Here is a 22977-nt window from a genome sequence, read left to right as displayed (position 1 = left end):
TCACCACTTACAGGCATCACAGGATATAAAATTAAAGCTTGAAAAGGAAACTTCTAGTGATGTTACATTGGGACTGCTTAGAGAAATTATTTGGAAGGGGTGGCCTCTACACAACAAGCAAGTTCCACATGCTCTAAAACCATTCTGAACATTCAGGGAGGAATTAACAATACACGGGGAGTTGATATATTGACGTCGTTCCAAGTGCTCCCTTCGCTCGCACAGGTCATTATGTTCCCTCGTCGCCTCACCAGGGTGGGGGGAGTAGTTCGCGGCTTGAGGAGTCCTGCTGCGCTTGGGACGTTTTTGCGGGAAGCGGGCTCCGGGTGACGCGCAGCGATGCGGAACAAGCCAGTCGAGCTTCAGACCTGGACCAGGCAGTTGTGTGTAACGCCTCGCAAGTGAACAGTTCCGCCGGGAACTGAGCAGCTCCGCCCGCACCGGGCCACCACCTCTACCGATCCAGCTCCCTGCCAGCCATGTGGCGACATCACGACCCCGAGGATCTCTGCTCTACCTGTGAACTGGCCCACAGGGTCTAAACTTAGGCTAGTTGGCGCCCTCAGCGACAGAAACATCGTAGCAGGGACCGGTAGGGCGACAAATGGCGCCCAGCTAGTGTGGCTACCAAAGTTTAGGCAAATGAGATAAAAATTCAGCTTGCTAGAGACGTACAGCGCAAACCAGTGAAAAACGCGGGCGAAAACGGCATAACTCGCAGGGTAGGGACAAAGGACTTCAGGCGCGCAGCACTAGACAGACAGGCACCGGGTATTGGGGCCGGCCGGAGAAATAAGGTCACGGAACCCCCCACCCCAGCAGCACACAGCCTCCAGGACACCAACTTTCCAACCCTCCACCCGCGCGCCGAGCGTGCGCGAGAACGCCCGAGGATCACCGAAGCAACACATTTCACCACCGACCGCGACCGTGCAAACATCCGCGGGGCGAGGACGTGCGGACAAGACCGCTCGGACGATAGCTAAGGGAGCGCCCTCCCGGATCTGTCCGCGCCCGCCACCGACGCCGCGACCCGTCGTCTGGGTCTGACAGCCGCGAACCACACCATGTACGCGGGAGCTGACATAACCATCGCCATAGAGGAGCCTTGCGACCGCTGCGGAAAACCATACACCAACAACAGCTGTGCTGGTGAGTACCTCATATGTGCTGCATGTGTCAGTTTCTGCACTTAAGGGCAGAGAGCAATCTCCGAGCCCCGACAGGCCCTCTGTGCGCCGCGAACAGGTGTCCGGGCCGCCATGACGAAGTAGCACATTGTCAACAGTGTGGGACTATCAGGCACCGCGCATGCACAGATGCACTCGAGTTTGTAAACTTCCGCGACGGACTTTACCTATGTGTCGAGTGCGAAGGACGCTCACGTAGGCGATAGAGTGGCTCCCTGGCCTTAGTGAACCGCCCCCCTAGCGGACCTGTCACTCTCCCAGAATTCACGGGCCACGCCCACGACGACCCGCGTTTATTCCTAAGTGCCTGTGAAGTGAAACTAACCCGGCACAACACAGCGCCCGAAGACTGGATGGAGCGGGTCAGCGGACAGCTGCGAGGGGAAGCGCGCACTTGGTGGTCTCAGGCGGGGGGATACGATGTGGGCTGGGAAGACTTCTCACCCCGGTTGGAGGCTTGGTTCAACGACGCGCGCACCCAGAACAAATGCCGCAGTGAACTGTTCAGCCGCGCGGGGAGAGCATGGAGGCATTTGTTTATGGCAAACTCCGGCTTTATCACCGCCTTTCACTCGGGGGCCGCGCCGACGACGTGCTCCCTTTCATCGTAGAGTTGGTGTCTCCCGAACTATGTCCATTCTTGCGCGGGGTAGTTGCGCACGGAATTGAAAACTTCCTCGCCCGAGCCAGGGACATAGAATACGATCTGATGGCGCACCGACGTACCAAAAACATCGCGACGCTGCGCCCAACTCCGCAAACTCAGGAGGCGGTGCAACCAGAGGACACACAAGCAGTAGTTCCGTACGTAGAACAGCCGCCTCCGAGAGATAACTACCGGCCTTACACTCCGCCCCGGGGGAGGGGGTGAGCGTTACAAACAGCCCGCCCAGCCGGGCCGCGCAACAACCGCACCGCAAGGAGTGCCGCGGCGGACCACAGGGTGCCCAAGACAGTCGCCCGCCTCGCTGTCGCTACTGCCCCACGGCGGAAAACCACTGGCACAATGTGTGTCCATCACGCGAGGCCATCTGGCAGGCACGAGGGGGGGAGGCCGTACCTCCGGGAAACTCCGTCTAGGGAGCAGTGACATCGCTGACACTGCATCTTTACCCTTCGTCCAGCCCCGCACACGCATGCGCCACCACGGCCACCAGGTCGCGGTGACGCCCCACCCAAGCGCACCATGTTCCAGGACATCAGGGAGCAACACCTCCCTCGAAGAAGCGACGCCGCTCATCGGGCGTCGGCGTCGGCGTCACCCCCGCCCGCATCTGCAGCAGTTGTCCAGCCGCCGTCTCATCCCCCTAGCATTTGTGGGGTCGGCCCGCCTCATCCGTTTGCGGCCCGCCCCAGGTCGCTGGCGAGCGACGCCGCCCACCAGGCATCGGCACTGCCCCCGCCCGCAGCTGCAGGGCCCGATAAGGCACCGCCCTGTCCATCAGGGACCACTGGGGATGGCCCACCTCATCCGTTCGGGGCCCGCCCCAGGTCGCCGGCGAGCGATGCCGCCCACCAGGCATCGGCACCGCCCCCGCCCGCAGCTGCAGGGCCGAGTCGGTCCAAAACCCACCTGGGCCGAATGGGGCCAGAGGCCGCGGAGCTGATCCGGATCCCAGTGGAGCTGAATGGGCAGTCCATAGCCACGCTAGTGTACACCGCAGCCACACACAGTTATGTTGCGGCCCACCTCATTCCTGAGGGGGACCTGGTGCCGGAGGTCAACACCATCCAGCTGGCCACTACTGGGACTAGCACGCTAACGACTGGGTGTGCCCAGGTAAGGATTGGCATTAGAGACATTGTGAGCTGCACCAGTGCCCTGGTTGTGCGGGACCTTCACGATAACCTCATCCTGGGGCTACCCTGGCTGGTGCAAAAGGACGCCACTGTTGAGGTCCTCGCAGGGAGGATCCATGTGGGGACCAGGGGTCGCCGAACTGTATATAGGCATTATGTTCCCTCGTCGCCTCACCAGGGTGGGGGGAGTAGTTCGCGGCTTGAGGAGTCCTGCTGCGCTTGGGACGTTTTTGCGGGAAGCGGGAAGCGGGCTCCGGGTGACGCGCAGCGATGCGGAACGAGCCAGTCGAGCTTCAGACCTGGACCAGGCAGTTGTGTGTAACGCCTCGCAAGTGAACAGTTCCGCCGGGAACTGAGCAGCTCCGCCCGCACCGGGCCACCACCTCTACCGATCCAGCTCCCTGCCAGCCACGTGGCGATGTCACGACCCCGAGGATCTCCGCTCTACCTGTGAACTGGCCCACAGGGTCTAAACTTAGGCTAGTTGGCGCCCTCAGCGACGGCAACATTGTAGCAGGGACCGGTAGGGCGACAATATAAAGGAACAAAGGTTGTTGTTCCACAATCCACGAGACACGAAATTCTAGATAGAATTCATTATAATCATATGGGAATACAGAAATGCAAGTTGAGGGCACGGGAATGTGTTTTTTGGCCAGGGATGTCGAAAGACATTGAAACTCTGGTGAACAACTGTGATGCATGCAGATCAGTTCAAAATCTTAATGGTAGAGAGCCACACATGAACAAAGAAATCCCTGATAGACCATGACAAGTAGTAGCTGCGGATATTTTCCATTTTCAGGGTAATGATTACCTTTTAGTTGTTGATGCCTATTCAAAGTTTCCAGAGTTTTGTCACTTAAGGAATCTTTCCTCTAGTCATGTAGTCACACTTTGCAAAACAATAATGGCCAGACATGGAATACCAGAGATCCTATATAGTGATAACGGTCCACAATTTTATTCACGGGAATTCAAGGAATTTGCTAAGCATTGGAATTTTCATCACAAGACATCAAGTCCTACATGTGCACAATCAAATGGTCTAGTAGAACGACATGTTCAAACTATAAAAAAAATGCTTAAGAAGGTGGTAATAGATCGTAAAGACATAATGTTATCTATCTTAGAGTATTGAAATACTCCCATTGATGACACCCTACCATCTCCAGCACAGTTACTTTATGGCAGGCGTTTGTGTGGTTTGATGCCTCACTCTGGGGATTCGCTCCAGCCTCAGTCCCAACCTAATATACAACATAACCTAGTGTCAAGGCAAGAGAGACAGAGCAGCATTATGACAGGCAGTCAAAAGAATTACAACCAATGTCGGAAGGTAGTCGGGTAAGGGTTAGGAACGGAAAGGCTTCTTGGCAGAGAGGACAGGTTGTTAGAGTTCTGGATAGACCCAGATCATATCGAGTGAGATTGGACACAGGCTCTGAAGTGGATAGAAATCGCAGACACTTAATACATGATAGTAACAAGGAGCCTCTAATATTTGAGAATTGGGACCTATAAGTAGATACACAGGAAAGTTCAATATCTAGCCCAGACACGAATATACAAGCAAAGGGGAAACGAGGTTAGTATGAAAACAATAGATGTAGTGAAGGTGAGGATGAGAGAGGATTCAGAGGGTTTGAGGAATGTGAGGTAAGAAGCCAGGGCAGACATAAAACACAAGTTACGGAGGGTGAAGTTACTAGGTCTAGATCAGGCCGTAGGTGAAGCCTCCAAGATACCTAGAGAAATATACTGCATAGTCCGAAGGAGCAACTTGGCAGTAATGTGTGTAAAATGTTGTAAAAAGATTTAAGTGCCAGAAACTAAACATTAGCATATTGTGTCCATGCAATACTAAATGTTTTGTTGTGTATTGAAACTTGTAAGGTGTCCATGAGGCACTATATGTTTTGTTGAGTATTGAAACTTGTTAGGTGTCCATGAGGCACTATATGTTTTGTTGAGTATTGAAACATCCTTATGTATCGTGCAAGCACTATGTGTTTACAGTTGGTGCAAAAAAATTTATTTTTAAAAGCTTTGTAAGAAGGGGAGATGTTGTGTATCAATACATTGGTGTAGTGTGAGATCTGCACCGGGCAGTTGCAATATCTATGAGCGTATGTTCGATAAATAAAGCTCGCAACATGGCGACACAACAGCTTGTTCGTTGGTTATTTATTGAATCCTAAATCCCTGCACATCGCAATCATAACAGCCATGGGCAACATTAATATGCTGGACTGTGAACATTGTATCACTCTCTCTGTTCAGGAGTTTAATAATGCTCTTGGACTGTACACTTTAAAATACTCTCTCTGGCCATTGCCTGGAAAAACTGTCAGACTGTGAACCTTACAGCACTATCTCTCGCCATGGGGTTGTTAAACTTGCTTGACTGTGCACATTACAGCACTCTCTCTGGCCATGGGCTGGATAAAGCTGCCCGTCTGTGCACATTACAGCACTCTCTTGTATGCGATATAATGTAATAGACATCACAGTTTCCAACATCTTAGCTATCTATCAGCTGCTGAAGCAGTTCGTAGGACAGAGGAAAGTGCGAAAACCATTAGACTGAGCACTTCCATTGCAGGTTTACTTATACGTGCAAATATATCTGGCATCCCAGTAGCTGTACTCCACACTGCCGATTCCAGGTCCAACACTCATATAAGCTTTAGCTGGGCGAAACGAAAACATTCTCGCAAGTTGAACGACAACTGACAGTATGTATTGTTACATGCTTTTATGTATACAGGAACCATGCTGATAGAGACAAGTCAACTTTAAATCAGAGTACCCTCTTTGCGATAGCTGCGAGTTGCTCCTCAGGTGCATTCGCTCTCCAACTTGTTAAAACTGCGAGACTGCTTGCCATACATTGCCATTAGTTTGCACAGTGAACGACAGCCATAGTTTGACTGTAGGTCTACGATTTTGCGGGCCCCGTCACACTACTCTCTCAACTATTCCTTCTGCTCTAGTCCAGTGACAAAAATTATGCCACAAGGATTCAGCATTGTTAAATCGTCAAGAGTGTTTTTTACTTGATGGTACGTAATTTTTTCTTCTTTCGTCACACTCCTAGAAACGATAATATTATGTTAGCCAATCGTTGGTTCTCTTGCTGTTTTATTGTAGTAATTACACAGAGGCCGGAAGATAAAGTAAGAGTCGTGTCTTAAAAGGTACCAGAGATTTACTTGAGAATGAATCTGATATGGCTCTGAAAACTCTGCGGGTTGCAGTACATTTTTACACTAGCAATACTAGGTTTCAGGTACATCTTTACACTAGCAATACTAGGTTGCAAGTAAAATAAATTTTCACATACACACTCACACACACACACACACACACACACACACACACACACACACACACTGGTATTTATGACAGAATTTTAACAATCTTGTCTCGACGATATTACAATGCTAGACGATTGTATGATACAAAAGTCATATGTGTTTAATGTTATATTTACACAAATCGATATTTCGTTACTACAGTCGATGATATTTGAATTTATTTGGTCATCCAGATTGGAAAAGTAAAAAAACCATTAGCGAAGCTTTGTTTCTGAAGTGGTTTCAACTCAGATTTGATAACTGCCTATGACCACAGAACAATTTTCTGGAACTTGGCATACAATATACATGTGAGAAGAAAACTTTTATTTCCAAAGTCCATGTTCATGACCAGGTATGGGTAGATTTCACAGTTTAAAAATATATTCTGCTTCGTATATTGTTTCCTAACACGAATATCCTCAAGTTAGAAAGCTACATCGGTGACATAATGTGTATTCGAATACAGGAAGGCAACTTCAAGAAAGGTTTCACAGCTAATTTGATTCTCGAACTTTTCCTTGTAACACAGATAGTTAATTGGAGCACGGACCTACTACTTCAAATATTTAGACCATGTACCTACTCGCAGCAGCTTCTATGTAAAAGAGATTCAGCCCTCGATGCATCTCGACATTAACTTGTTGCTCTTTGTCATGCAAAGATATGGAGGATCCAGTATCAAATGGTGGGCTTCCACCATCAGAAACGAAATTTGAGGAATACTGAAAAACTATTATATTATATGCTCTCGTTGTAGACTTAAAATTGTAAATAATAAATAATGTTTGTAAACTTTTTCTGTAATTCTTTATATATTGTACTGAGGGCCATGATTTCTCTATTTGTTAATTTGAGTGATCAAGGATCGAACCAGGGACCACAATTGTTGAAATAAATATTAACGGGTATGTTTGGTTAATTTTCCTAATATTTTGTTGATAATTATGGATTTTCGAGAATGCGACCAAGATGGTAGACAATATTGCAATGCTATGATATGTGACGATCTGGTGATTGGCATTTGTGTGCTTTGGCAGGTAACAGTTAAACCAATATTGCACACTTAAGGAGATGAAAATCAAAATCCAATATGGAATTACACTGGTTTGAATTATATACACCTTGCTTTAATGGAGAGGGGTGTAATTCACATGTAAATCTTGTGGAGGAAAAATGTGAATTTTTTTGAAAATACATTCAATGGGGATCGAATCCAATACCTACGAATTCGATGATGTGAGTGCACTTTAAAAATATTTATTAAATTAATTTTTAAATATTTTCAACATTTTTATTAATTTTCAATTATTATTTGAATACATTGATCTCGTTAAGTTCGCACTTGTGACTGTAACTCAATGATGAAAGTGCATTTTAAATTTTAAATTATCTTCACCTTTTAACTTTTTACAAGATGGTAGTCGCATAAATGGAGAGAGAATGAGAGACTAAAATCCAAGGTGGCGGCAAGATGGTGGTGTGTGGAATGTTCTAAAATACAAGATTGCTGCCAAATATTATTTTGTTTTAGTTTATAGTTAAAAACGTAATTGGTGATATCAAATTCCACTTGGGGTGGAACTTTCAGTCCAGATGTCAAATTTCCTTGTTATTTGAGGTCAAGTTCTCCAAAAGCAGGAACCAAGAGACAATCGAGATCAACACCATGCACTAGCACCATGACTCGAACCAGTCATTATATACTACTCCCACCATTATCGGAGCAAGCCATGCAGATACAAAAAACTGTACGCGGAGGACAACCAACCCCAAACAAGCAGGATGGTCCAGCCTTAACCAAGTCATTCAATGAAGATGACCGACTGCAGTAAAAGGATGTCCTTCTGTGTGGGTGCCAGAATAATTTATAACAGAGATGAGGGTGTGGATGCACAGAAACATTGTATTACTTATATTGCAAAGCAGATATAGGCAACACAGAACATGCATGATCACTACTCAATATATACTGTGGTTGGGTTCAAATACTCAACAATAATAATGTATCGCCATTTGCCAGTCACAAAAATTGATAAAACTACTTCACTATTGCATTTTGTCACGTGAACTCAGTTAGTTTCTTGTTCATCTAGATTTTTACAAATCACAGAATTTTCAAGATTTTGATGGTATTAACTATCAATTATTATAAAATTATTAAAAAAAGTGTTAAAATGCTTGATGTAACCTTGAGATGTGTATAGATGCCCAATGAAACAGAAGCCACATGGTTGAAAAGGTGGAGGGTAGAGTGGAGTTCGGGAGCTAGGTTACCTCTGGGATGTCACAGGTTCCAATGAAACAGAAACCACATGGTTGAGTGGAGTTCGGGAGCTAGGTTACCTCGGGGGCCTGGTGGGTGCCAATGAAACAGAAGCCACATAGTTGAAAGGGTAGAGGGTAGAGTGGAGTGCGGGAGTAAGGTTACATCTGGGATGTCACAGGTTCCAATGAAACAGAAACCACATGGTTGAGTGGAGTTCGGGAGCTAGGTTACCTCAGTCAGGGGCCTGGTGGGTTCCATTGAAACAGAAGCCACATGGTTGAAAAGGTAGAGGGTAGAGTGGAGTTCGGGAGCTAGGTTACCTCGGGGACCTGGTGGGTACCAATGATAAACAGAAGCCACGTGGTTGAAAAGGTGGAGGGTAGAGTGTAGTTACCTCGGGGGCGCTGCGGGTGCCAATGCACTGGCGAGCCATGTCCTCCACAGACGACACTCTCTGCGTCATCTCCTCCATGGCATGCTCCCGCTGCTGGCGCGCTTCCACCGCCTGACCCTCCAGCACCTTCTGTCGCTCGCGCAGGCCCACTACGTGCTCGCGCAGATAGGCGTTCAGCTCGGCCGCCTCCAGGATGTCCTGGCACAGCATGTGGTGCCGCCTCGACAGGTCCTCCAGCGTCTTGCTCAGGCGCGCCGTGTCCTGGAAGACACACACACGCACTGCGAGACCGCATCTTGGAACCCAGCCCCTGCAGTTCAAGAGCAAAACATTCTTTATGGATGGGGCTGGATGGCTACAATACTATACAACCCTCCTGGGGCTGCGGAGGTTTGTTGTGGGGCTATAGCATGCATGGACAAACCACACATGTATTTTATTTTTATTGATATTAAACACAAGGTGGCAGCCACAGTGACATCCAAAATGATAGTTTGGGTCAGGATCAATTTCAAATCTCATGGTATGGCCATTTAAGATGGAGGATCCGGTACGGCACTGCACCCTACACCCTGCACTCGGACTGACTCTTATATACTACTCTCGTGCACATTATCAACATCAAATATTTTCTAAAATGTTTCATTATATTTTATTGCTAGATTGAAATTGCAGACTGGCATTTGCATGTTTCCTGCAAGCAGGCTTTGTGGTCTTAACAATGCTCACAATACACACTCACAATAACACTCACATTGGTCAACACATCATGGATGGCTTTGTAAATTTCGTTGACAGAGTTGGCGACTTTCCTCTTCATGGTGGCGTTGTGGATGTTGAGGACGATGGACTGCTCCAGATAACGAGAGAGACAGCCCATCGTGTCTACTGCCACCTCCTTCTCCGATATAGCCATCTCCATCTGACAACACAGCTCACATCCGTGACTCTTCTACTTCAGCTGGAGGTTACAAACAAGTTACAAACAATCAGCAAGCTACTTTGTTTTCCTCAGCTCTCTACTCACCACCGTGCCTTTTTAAAAGAATTAACCATACTACAGACTTTTTAATGCTTGTTATTAAACTTACATGAGCCGAAAAAAATATTGTGTTTTGTTTGGAACTAAAATATAAAAACAGTTTTTTTTAATTTCTATTTTTAAAGGCATATGTTTAAATGAGCAATTTAATTAAATACAAAGATAAATTTTATGTAAATATCACGATAACCATTGGAAATTATTCAGTTGCAATAAAACCACCAGTGCCAGTTCTTAGTTTTAATATGTGTGTGTGTGTGTATATATTATATAGTGAGAGAGAGAGAGAGAGAAAGAGAGAGAGAAAATGCACATGGTACAGAAGAGTTGATTGAAAAGTGGGTTCAACCAAAATAACTATTGTAAGTTAACATACGAGTGATTTATAATCGGTTCATCAGATGTTAGCAGCACCTGATAGCGGGAGCAAACAGCTCACTGGCCGCCCAGGCGACGTGCTTGGACACGCACCAACCCATGAGCCACCCTGCCACCACGGGGATCACACTACCTGCATGTCTTTGATGGCGTTCAGGCATTTCTCCCTCTCGTGCTTCAGCTGGTCCACCTCATGACTCTTCCTCAGGTTCATATGAGCCAGCTTCTCGAGCAGTTTCTGAAACAAGCCACTGTCTGCTGGCTATGTGTCAAGTCAGTACTAACACGTCTGTAACCAAAACATGCTCGCGAGAAACATCCGTACGCAACATGATACATTTGTTTCTTATGTGCTACACAAAATTACCAGAAGTTCACATGCTAGGCAAGATCTGGTGCGATGATAGAAGGTAGATAGTGGCAGTTGTATTTTCTGGAAATAGTTTACTGCTTGTTCCACAGGTGATTATGTTCTATTATAATATCACTGTCGTAGCTACTAACGAACATCTAAAATTCGACTGGAAATAGCCGTGCCCTAATGAACATCATTCATCCAATCACAAGAGGAAGGAAAATATACGCTGTGTTGAGAGATATCATTTCGGCGATTGGGACAGTTTGAGTGTAGAGACATAATACCGACTGATACAAAAGATTGTAAGCACTGCATGGTGTTGCCACGATGTTTATGGAGACCATGCATTAGGACAGGTTGAGTGTAGAGACACAATGCAGTCTTATACAAAAGACTGTAAGCATTGCAGGGTGTTGCCACGATGCATATGGAGACCATGCATTAGGACAGGTTGAGTGTAGAGACAATTCATACTGATACAAAAGACTGTAAGCACATCATGGTATTGCAACGATGCATATGGAGATCATTCATTGGGACAGTTTGAGGGGAGAGACACGTTGCAAGCAGATATACCGGGCTAAGACACTGTGTGGTGTTGCCATGATGTAAATGGAATCATGCATAGGGACAGGTTGAGCAGAGACACATTGCCGGCAGATACCTTGGGCTGCATGTGCTGCGTGGTGTTCTATGCATTGTAGTGGGTTCAGGGGAGGCACTAATGGCTGGCTGATACCTCGGGCTGCATGTGCTGCGTGGTGGTGCGCAGTTGAGGGTCGGCCCACAGCTTCTCGGACAGGTCCTTGCGGCCCTCTTGAGCCACCTCTTGCATGAGGCTCCTTAGCGACTTGATGTCCTTCCGCAGGACCTCGATGCGCTCGCCATTCTTCCTGTGCCTCTGCAGGGTCTTGTTGGCCTCTGTCTGCCTGACCTCCGCTGCGAGCCCCCACACCGCTATTGAGGCTTCATCTTACATAACTTTTTATTTTTCATGGCTAGTTAAGGTCATCTTATTAAATATTTACACAATATCACACTTGAATTTTTTTTGTCACATTTCTTTTCTCAGATCTAAAAATACGATGTGTAATAATATAATGTTCGTAATATGTCGTGCAAGTGATAATTATTACCTGCTATTAGACATAATTACATCCATTAAAATACAGCACGGAATATCTCTTGGAAATGTTGATGTCTGAACAACTAATGCAATAGGAATGTCCTGTTAATATAAACAGAAATAGCATTTAGAGCAACATAATGTAATTTAAATTAAATTAAATTATATTTAATCCATGTTACACAGAGCCTTCGATTTTTCCCTTTCAACTACTCGGGCTTTTTGACCTCTAGATGTACATGTCCTAATGCACTGAATATTAAAATAATGATTATAAAAATGTTGATATATTTAATAACTGACTCGCTTTATGTAGACACTGTAGTGCATGCAGCCTTTAAACTAGTCTTAAATTTAGATGTGTTGCTTGTTAAAAATTATAAAAACGATGCAAAAACTTCTGACAACATCCATCGAGTCTCCCTCCGGTCACACAGGCCTATTGTTGCCCATTGCCGTCCTTTTGCCCCCGTGGGCTCGCGAGCGAGTGTGGGGTGGTGAGTTAGTGCAGCTAGTGGAGCGGCCCCGAAGCACACACATCTGTGTGTGCTTCCGCCAAGGCTTTGTGTATCATTCAGCTATCTGTAAACTTAATTAGGGAACGAATGAATCTTAAGACTTTTTTTATATCGCCACGCTGTCTTAATAATTACATAACGTTTGTTCAATGTGAGCTTCAGACCACGAAAACAGTCTGAGCCGTATTTTCGTCTCCGGCTCTTGGCGCGCGAACAGCGACCCCGCGCGGGGCCAGCTCAGTCGCTCGCCCGGCGGGGAGGCCGGACGTGCAGCCATCAACCACCATTAGCATCGCCATTCCTACCGTTCTCTATTCGCTCCGCGGCGGGCCGCCACCACATCACCCAGTTTCCACTACCCCTGCAGATAGGCACAAGGTTCGGTCGGTGGGTGATCCAATTGTAAATAGGCTGTCTATGGACTGACACTACCATGGACGCTTCAACTTTGGCGCCCCCACCATGCTATGGAGATGGCAAGTCCAAGGACCACGTCACGTGGACCTCTTCCTCGGTCTCCGCGGACTAGCCGCACTGGGCTGGCCACCGGCTGAACGTGCAACCGCTCGACAACTGTTAATAACTGTTAGTTCCGCAACACCAAGAGACTCGCAACCCCACGGACTATTTTGCGGACTCCGGAGTTCGGTAGCAAATGTGTAACGTTTTCGCCCCTCGTGTTATCGCTTTCCCCAGAGTTTTCCCGTGTTTTCCAAGTCAGCGCTAGTTCCCGGTACTGCCGTCTGTGCCGAGCGAAGCCCCCACATGCAGAGAATCCCCCCCCCGCCCCCCCCCCACGTGCAGAGAAACCCCCCATGTGCCAAGCGACGCCCTGGCATGCCTAGCGACACCCCCATGTAATGAAAGGGACGACAGAATTGTATCCCCTTGGAAAGGGTACCTTTCAGACTTATGGTGGCTGTAGCGTAGCTGGGTAGAAACTGGAAAGGTACCCTTTCCGATTTCTTAAAAGGTTTCGGTTTTAATGCAAATATGCACTGGAAAGGTATCCCCTCGGAAAGGGTACCTTTCAGGATTTTCTCTACAATGACACAGCAGAAAATAAACTGGAAAGGTACCCTTTCCGATTTCTTAAAATGCATATTATTTTCTGCTTTAAAATCGTGAAAGTTATCCCCTCTAACCTTACCTAACCTAACCTAATCTAACCTAACCTAACTTAACCTAAACTATCCTAACCTAAACTAACCTAACCTAAACTAACCTAACCTAAACTAACCTAACATAAACTAACCTAACCTAAACTAACCTAAACTAACCTAAACTAACCTAACCTAACCATCCCGAGCACAAACATGTCGCAACCTGGAAAGTTTACCTTTCCAAGGGGATAACTTTCAAGATTTTAAAGCAGAAAATAATATGCATTTCAAGAAATCGGAAAGGGTACCTTTCCAGTTTATTTTCTGCTGTGTCATTGTACAGAAAATCCTGAAAGGTACCCTTTCCGAGGGGATACCTTTCCAGTGCATATTTGCATTAAAACCGAAACCTTTTAAGAAATCGGAAAGGGTACCTTTCCAGTTTCTACCCAGCTACACTACAGCCACCATAAGTCTGAAAGGTACCCTTTCCAAGGGGATACAATTCAGCCCCCCCTAACGAAAGACGTCCCCATGTGCCTAGCGATGCCCCATGTGCCGAGCGACGCCCCCGTGTGCCGAATGACGCCCCTATGTGCTTAGCGATGCCCCCATGTGCTGGAAGACGCCCCCACATTCCGAGTGACGCCCCATAGCCTGTCGCCTGTTCAGTCCCTGTGCCACAGTACTGCTGTGTGAGCGCCGTAGTAACATGGGACTGCAGTACTGATTGGTGGCATGCCAGCATGTTTACATTGTGTCGAGACACCTGTATGGTCAAATAGATGGAAATAAAATTAAACACTTCACTGCATCAGTAATGCATGTCTCAGGTCATTCAAGTTCTCATCGATATGCAGTTCAAGTAATGCCATAGAGGACATACATGTAGAGAAGTTTTTTTGGAGAATAATTTTGGCGGATTTGAAGGCTAGGGAAACGCCATATTTCCGAAAATCCTAGTGAGATATTTCCCAAAATAAGGCATTTTGTAATTGTGACTAGATAGAAAGAAAAAAACTCGTGATATTAGGGGCTATATTAAAAATTGGCATACTATAATCACGAAAGAACATTCACAAAGTTAACTAAACAAATTTAATAGTTTTAATTGCCTCTCCGATTGCTTTACTGCATTTGTAGGTATAGGATCCCACCTTTAGAACAAAATATATAAATAAAAATGGTAATGTCAGTTCTTTCAAAATCTTAAATCTTCGAAAGTTCTTTCCCGATTGCTTTGAAATTTTGACACAACGTTGCATTCGAATACGCCCGTGTTTTGTATACCTAAGTCACAATTCTGACAGGTAAATATATAGATTATTTAAAAACATATATTTTTATTATTTTCATCGCTATATTGACATATATACAGATATAGAGATATAAAGTTTATAGAGGAGAAATATAGAGAGACTAGCTGCCCGACCCGGCTTCGCACGGTTGTATTTATGGGGGGGGGGGGGGGGAAATGAGACCAAATCTCCTATTTACAGGTATAATAAATGAAATAAAATGAAAATTAATTAATTTTGACAAAAACTTAATACAATGCTTTGTAATGTACCGAAGAAAAAACGAATAGCACCGATGGTTTCCCGACTCTCAAGCACGCAACGTTGTCATGGAAACGAAGTACCCACTGTTTCCCGGTCTTAAACACCAATCAACATTGATAATCAGTTTATTATTAATTATAAATTATTAAGACTATTAATCGAAATAAAAACTACCCTATCTCTCAAGTTGGAAACAATTACACATAAATGCCAATTTTCATCGAAATCGGTTGACTTGGTAAAGAGTTCACTGGACCTTTTTAGAAATCAGATGTAGTTAGTAATTGTCTTCTTAATTTGAATAATTTATATCACTTTCAAATCCCGACCGACTTTGTTCTACCAGTGTATAGTTATTTACCTGTATATATCTAAAAATTGGTGGTCTGTATTTAATGAGTGATGAGGACTACACTAACAATGAAATAGTCGTTGCCATGGAGACGAATGAAGCATCAACAATGCTACAGCCGTTGCCGTGGTGATTTTCTGCCAACTCATACATACATCACATTAGAAAACTCTAAAATTATCAGATTAAGACCATTAATCGAAATAAAAACTATCCTATCTCTCAAGTTGGAAAAAATTACACATAAATGCCAATTTTCATCGAAATAGGTTAAGTGGTTTAGGAGTCCATTGAGGACAAACATTGTGACACGAGATTTATATATATTAAGAAGATATAAATATAAAGAGGGTTAGAGAGATAAAGAGAGATACAGAAATGTATATGTATATATGTATGTATGTGTGTGTATATATATGTATAAATATAGGGTAATACTCGGATATCACGTATTTTTAGAACAGAAAGAAAAAAATCTGATAACATGATTTTTCACACACTACACACGTCCCTAAATTTACTCCGAAGGGATGGGTTCGTAATTCCCACTATTTTGTGGGGAAAATATATATATATATATATATATATCTTACATTCTTTGTTTACCCGCGAAAAATAGGAATACCGGTAGGCCTACATATATGTTTTCCATATACTTGAGACATTCCTGAATTAACCTTGAAAGGAAGGTTTCTTAATTCCTACTGGTTTGTTAAATAATAACAGATTACATTACAATACCCGCGTAATCACGCAATCAACGACATTCATTGTTTACCTTTAATAATTAAAAAAAAAAAAATTTGGAGAACTTTAGTCAATGTAGATGTTGTAATAACAAAATTCGTCTAAATGACGACTGCATTGCAATCGTAAAGAATTTTTAATGTTTATATTGCATTAACGTTGTTTTATTAGAATAAGTTAATTGTATTACGAAGTGTTTGTTTTGTTACATTGCATTTAAAGTACATACTATTTTGAATCACGTAACAGACGAGACATGTACCACAGAATCAAGCCATCAGGATCATGCTATCAGGAACTTTCGACGTAGGTACTGAACTAAAATAGCAAGCATCATGTACCACAGATTCAAGCCAACAGGATCATGCCTTCAGGATCCAGGGATAAACTTCAATTTATGAAACGGAAGAATTAGCGTATTTTAAATGCTCCATAGATGGCTACAGTTGTGCTAAACAAAGAGATATACGATCGCGGATAAACAATGACTGGTGGCGGCATTGTGAAAACACAGGTATTGTAATGTAAGCTTTAAACTGTTATTTTTCACGAACCAGTAGAAATTAAAAACAATCCGTTCAGGGTAAATTTAGGGACGTGTGCAGTGTGAAAAACCATGTTTTTCAATTTTTTTTTCTATCCGTTCTAAAAAGCCCCTTACATCCGAGTATTATCGTAGATATAGAGAGACAGAAAAATATATAGGAATATGTAGATATATAGAGAATTAGAGATATGTAACGATATGATTTGTATATGTTTACCTACCTCAAACAAATTATAAAAAGAAAATGATTCAGGCATGCCGGGCATTTGCTAGTAAATAATAAAAATTCAAATGTTTAAAGAGTTTTAGTATAACGTCTACAAAAATAAAGAGAATTTTCCGTTTTAATGGTGATTTTTGTTCATTGATACTTACACCAAGACCTGAAACCATTTAGGAAATTTCGTACAAACGTTTAATGCCCGACCCTATTAGGAATCAAATACAGTAGATACCTTTGAACCACCAGCCGTGAGTGCTGATTGCCAAACAAAACTCCCAGCCACAGAATTGAACAGTATCAAATAGCTGAAGAATGGAACAGTATCAAAAGTATTTAACAATTATTTATATTTTTAATAAAAATTGAAATAACTGTTGTTTTACACACGGATGTCTAGACACTAAAAATATTTGTGAAATTTTTACTTACCCTTGAGTTTAGCAAGTGATAAATTCTGAGCTGCCATTGTACAAATACGTCTCTCCACAAAATTACACAGCACTACTTTATTTTAGAAACAAAATAATTATCGTCTCATTCTTAACTCAATATTTATTTGTTTACACGAACGAAAGTGAACGATCATAGAACAAGGAGACTACAATTACAATGCTATAGAATGATGAAATCAATAAATTGTGATGTGTCAATGCTACAATCTAATAATTTACAACATTAATTTTATATGTGTGTTTTTAACTATCGGTACACACTATTATTTATTTAGTGATCTTATTTAATGTTTTGTTATAAATTATACATCCAGGGGCGTAGCCAGGGTGGAAGGTTAGGGGTTCAACCCCCCCCCCCCCCCTTAGCACCAAATCTTTAATTAATTTCTTATTCATCACTCCAACAAATTTCATATTAAAATTAATAAAAATTTTACCATTAAAATATTTAACTTTAAGTACCGAAAACTGTTAAAATAGCACTATTTTACACCTTAAAATCCAAATTTTTCCGGAGGAGGACCCCCGGACCCCCCGCTTTAATACGGGGGGGTGGGGCCATGCTTCTTATCACCCCCCATACACAAATCCTGGCTACGCCACTGTATACATCCATAGCAATATTACTGTTTTGCATACCTAGTTAATTAATGCTGTCATAACATTGGTTGATAGTGCATTCCAGCTAATCGGAATACTTCTGTGCTAACTTCTCAGTTGAGAAGGTGTTAAAGCAAGAGTAGCCAAACTTTAATTTTAATAGGAAATTTATAAAAAAATTGTTAAAAATATATCAGGTACATTGGATCTTAAGTTGTATATTTATTGTAAACAACAAACACTCGCAAATATTTTTTTATTAAAATTAAATCACATTAATTTTTTTATTATTTTTGAAATTTTTCTTAATAAAATCGGTTAATAATTACGGATTTTCAAGATGGCAGCCGTAACGAAAAGTGAAACTATGGTGGCCGATTCAAGGTCAAAGCTCCCTTCCAGCTACTTAGGGCGGCTTAGCCATGAGGAATTTAAGCTGCTTTGGGGACCATTTCAAATTTTTAAATTTTTCTGGAATAAAAATGGGAAATTTTACTTAAAAACTTGAATTTTTGCCTACAAATAGGGGAATATCTAGGAATTTTGAGAAATTTTGAGTCATTTATGAGGAATTTTGAATATATATGAAACCAAAATGGCCGTCTTGACACCAACACCACACACCACATTCCGGCTCCATTGCCAGTACCGGTTATTATCCAGACTACTACTATCGTTGTTCTCAACGGAGGTGAATAACTTTTAATTAGGAATATGTCAGGTAAAGTTATATATAAAATAGTTTCGTTCAATATCAACCCTGAACACATAACAAGAATTTTACAGTGAAATTTTTTGTTAGTCAAACAATCTTAAATAGTGTTCCCAGCCCATGCTTTAATATGCCACAAGAATTCAAGAATAAGAGTGTGGCATAAATGAAAAAAAAAAATTAAAAAGTACTGCTTTGCGACCTCATTACTTACTTGTTTGGCCAAAGCTGGCAGGGTTTGGATATGTTACTGTGCTGCAATACTATTACACAGACCGCCTGCAAGGTTTAGCACTAAAATTATTTAATGATTTTACACCATTTCTAATTTCGTTTTGCTTTTTCTAAACATTACATTTGGAATCCAAATATTTTTTCTGAATTAATAAGAAATAATTCCCCCAAACAAAAGTAATAAATACATTTTTCAGCTGATTTTTTTTGCAAAGTGCTGCAATTTTATTGTTTATTATTTTTCTATAATGCACTATTTACAATGTATTATGCAAAATGTTTACAGTTTTAGACATAGCTCAGGATTTAACATTGTTTGTTAAAGGGGTTACTTGTCTAAATCAGAAAGTGTATTTGGTTCATATTGGGGCACCGGAGGCAGGAGGGGGATCCAGGGATCCGCGGCAGCCATCTTGGATTACGTCACTCCCGGTGGCCATCATGGATTATGTCACTTCCAGCCGCCATCTTGGATTATGTCATTTCCGGTGGCCATTTTGTTTTTCTATAACATTCCACCATTTTGTTTTTCTAGAACATTCCGCCATTTTGTTTTTCTATAACATTACATCATTTTGATTTATGACATCATAAACAATAAAAAAATTATATAATAAAATTATTATTAAATTTCACCATCACCTTATAATCGAATGCCCCACTCCTATGTGTTGCACATTTCGTTACGTCCACCATCTTGAAAAATCATAATTATGAACTTAGAAAATCAGGAAAAAAAATTTATAAAATTATTAAATAAAATTTATATAAATTTTATCCATCATCTCATAATCGAGCACCCCACTCCTATGTATTGCTCATTATGCTGCTATAACATCTCCAGCATCTGTCAGAGGCAGCCATCTTGTTTATGTCTGCTGGAGACCGCCATATTGATTTCATCCGATGTCGTCATCACCATCCTAAAGTACCTTAATGTATGAATGTAAGGTCGAGTTTAAATTCCCTACCAGTGTTGTTATGAACCTTATAGACAAAAATCCACAAATCCACAACCATTTCCTTAAACTTTTATATAACAAGATATATGTTATCAAATTAACCATCTCATTGTGACAGATTTAATAATTAAAGTAATAATACTTTCTTCAATCATAGATTGCATTCATGACCAGAAATTTTTCAGAGTCCTCACAAGTTCATGTTTGTGTACTCGTGTTTAAAAGCTGCATGGAAGCAGATATTTAGGTGTTTGTGTACAATTTCACATTCTCTAAGCCATTTATAAGTATCAGCACCTTGAGGGGTATAGGTTATAAATTAAAAATAATAAGCAATATATAGGTAAAATCTTATTTATTAAATTAATAACATATTTTGTACAGCAAAAACATAAACTGTACAACAAAAACGGAAACTATACAACATAAATGGAAACTGTACAACAAAATGGAAATATATATACAAAATGTAAACTATACAACAAAAACTGTAACTATACAACAAAATGGAAATATATATACAAAAAATACATGCAACAAAACAAAAAATATATACAGCAGAAAAATATTTGCAGCAAACCATTTACATGTCATCACCAACATACCCGTGGGGGACTGTGCGGATACCGCCTTCGCATATCCTGCGCTTATCGTCCTCCCACGTGATGGCCAGCTTATTTCTGTACTCGGTATAGAGTATGTGCTGCAGGGAGCGAATAGCCCTAACACCTGCCCTCCTTATGCGGTGTTCTTGCAGGGCATCCAGGTAGTCATCGAATGTGATGCGGTTTTTTACTACATAACGCTGGATGCCCTTAGCCTTTTTCTCGACCTTGCCACCGCACCTGTAAGTGTAGAGTTTGGCCCGTAGGCTTACAAACTCCTCCATCACTTCTCCCCCACATTCATCTTTGAATTTGCCAACAACTTTCTTGTTGATGGGGGAGAAGCATGGGTGGTCAGGAGGGTAGCAGCTGGTGTCGAATTCAGACATGAACTTAAAGTCGACTCTTAGATCATGATAGAAGTCTGCTGTCTGAATCTCATACACAAAACTATCGGTGTCCATATATGCCAGATGAATATTTTCCTGATATTTTGGTTTCATAGTATTGTAGTGGAAGTCATACATTAGAGTCTTTAATAGATCGAGTACTGCTAGTCCGGCATAGATCGGCTTGTCGAAAATGATGGTCTCATGGTTCAGATGCACTAGAGACAAGTTTGGCTCATACATTGTGCGGTCCTTGAAGGACGGACGACACACCAGTTTCTTAAACCTCTTCTCGGAGCACACCAACTCCATTTTGAGCCTCCGTCTCTTGTTCTCCATCAGTTTCCCAAATGTTGAGTTCACAGCAAGCTTAAAGAACTCCTCCAATTCGTTGGCTGCTGCTTTGCGCTTGTTGGTGTTCAGCCGAATATAGGGCTCCAACCATGCTGACTGTTCAAACTGGAGGACTCGGCATATCTTAGTCATCTCAGCCCATAAGATACTGCTTGCTGGAGGTTTTTGTAGTGAACAATGTATTGCTCTTTATTTTCCAGCGTTGTCATCAGCTTTGATTGCTTTGTGCTGGACGGACATTGATTCACGGGAAGAAATGGCAAGTCTTTGTGACTTTCGTGGAGTTCGGGAGGGTACTCCACATCACACTCAATAATGTAACCGATAGGAGAATTTTCCGGAATAGACATTTATTTACATCTAAGGGGTAAATTCTTGTAGCTCTAAAACCTTGTACGGCATTTTCGATAGTGTCTGCCTTCTCGAAAGCTATCTTGAAAGCTTCAGCAACACAGGATAAGTTGAAAACTTCCCCTGGGTGGTTGACATCCCAAGTGTCAACAGCAGCATCGTAATATTTTTTCAAGGGACCAAAAAAATTACGATCAAGTGGTTGTGTCTTGTGACTGATGTGTGGTGGCAAAGTCAGGAGTTGAATATTGTTTGATTTTGTGTAAATCACAGCCTCAAGAGTTGTGTGAGACAAATGGTTATCCAATATCAGCAATATAGGATTGTTCTCACTTGGGTTTGCATGTTTTTTGAAGTGCTCAAGCCATGTGATAAATCTGACTGTCGTCATATATCTTTTGTCCGTTATACAATTGAATATATATAATGTATAGAAGTCGCGAGCCCAGGTTAAATTTTCTGTCCGGTTTCTCAGAAGAATTGTTGTAGTTCCAAGCTCCGCCGCTGCGATCGCTTTCATCGCTGGGTATCGGCCGTATACACCCCTGGCGGTATTTGGCAGAACTAGGCGTGACATCATCCTTCACCACCCCCCCCCCCCTCTATCGAAAATCCCAGACCAACGATTCAAATTACCCGGCAGATCTTATCAGCATCGTTAGGCGACCTTGAATAGGAGCTTCCCTTACCGTCGCTTTAAGAATGATGAAATCCCAAAAGAAGCTAGCCATGTGTTATGATCTGGATTATAGTGGATTATGAACTGGAAAACAGTAACGACAAGTCTCTTGGGATGGCCATATTGCCAACTGCTTTAATACCGGAAGTGCATAGATACATGCACTAAACACATAGATACATAACATCTCCTCTCTCAAAATATAAAGTTAGAACAGACATGTCTTTATATCAAAGTGCAGTTTAGTGCACCTTTCAGGATGCTGATAATAAATCCTCACATTTAAAACAATACAGTTATTAACACACAAGGTTTACAAAATGGTAACAAATTGGCTTTATCAAATTCTTTATATTTTACACACATAGTCTTTTAAATACTTTGGTAACTTCACAGTTCGCCCTGAACTTGACTTAACTACTCTCTCACCATTTTGAACAAAATTCCTTTGTGTATCATGTACATTATTGCCTAACCTATGTCTTTCTTCAAATCCTCTAAACCCTTCTTGTGAATTATCATCACAATCCTTTACTAATTCACATGAGAGTTGTTCATGCACAGGTGGGGTTTTTGATTCATATTTATCAACTGTTTGAGTGTCTTCACTAGGTTCTTCTATGTCACCTGCAATGACCAGAGGCTGATTTATGCTATCCCTGATTATATCT

General features: G+C 42.5%; 1 protein-coding gene across 1 annotated transcript in view; it reads right to left on the bottom strand.

Annotated features, from left to right (window-relative positions):
* The window catches only part of LOC134536710 (uncharacterized), a 54259-nt gene extending 36680 nt beyond the window's left edge, over positions 1 to 17579 (bottom strand). The window contains exons 1-5 of the mRNA XM_063376580.1: positions 17398 to 17579; positions 11530 to 11729; positions 10566 to 10670; positions 9767 to 9934; positions 9013 to 9273 (exon numbers count right to left, since the gene is read on the bottom strand). Coding sequence (XP_063232650.1) covers positions 9013 to 9273; positions 9767 to 9934; positions 10566 to 10670; positions 11530 to 11729; positions 17398 to 17434 — 771 coding nt within the window. The 5' untranslated portion in view covers positions 17435 to 17579. The remainder of the gene's footprint in view (positions 1 to 9012; positions 9274 to 9766; positions 9935 to 10565; positions 10671 to 11529; positions 11730 to 17397) is intronic.
* Positions 17580 to 22977: the final 5398 nt, after the last annotated feature.

The sequence above is a fragment of the Bacillus rossius genome, chromosome 11, assembly GCF_032445375.1.
Source record: "Bacillus rossius redtenbacheri isolate Brsri chromosome 11, Brsri_v3, whole genome shotgun sequence".
Taxonomy (NCBI): Eukaryota; Metazoa; Arthropoda; class Insecta; order Phasmatodea; family Bacillidae; genus Bacillus; species Bacillus rossius.
Note: the sequence above shows the minus strand (reverse complement) of the source record. Positions and strands in the feature narration are given on the sequence as shown.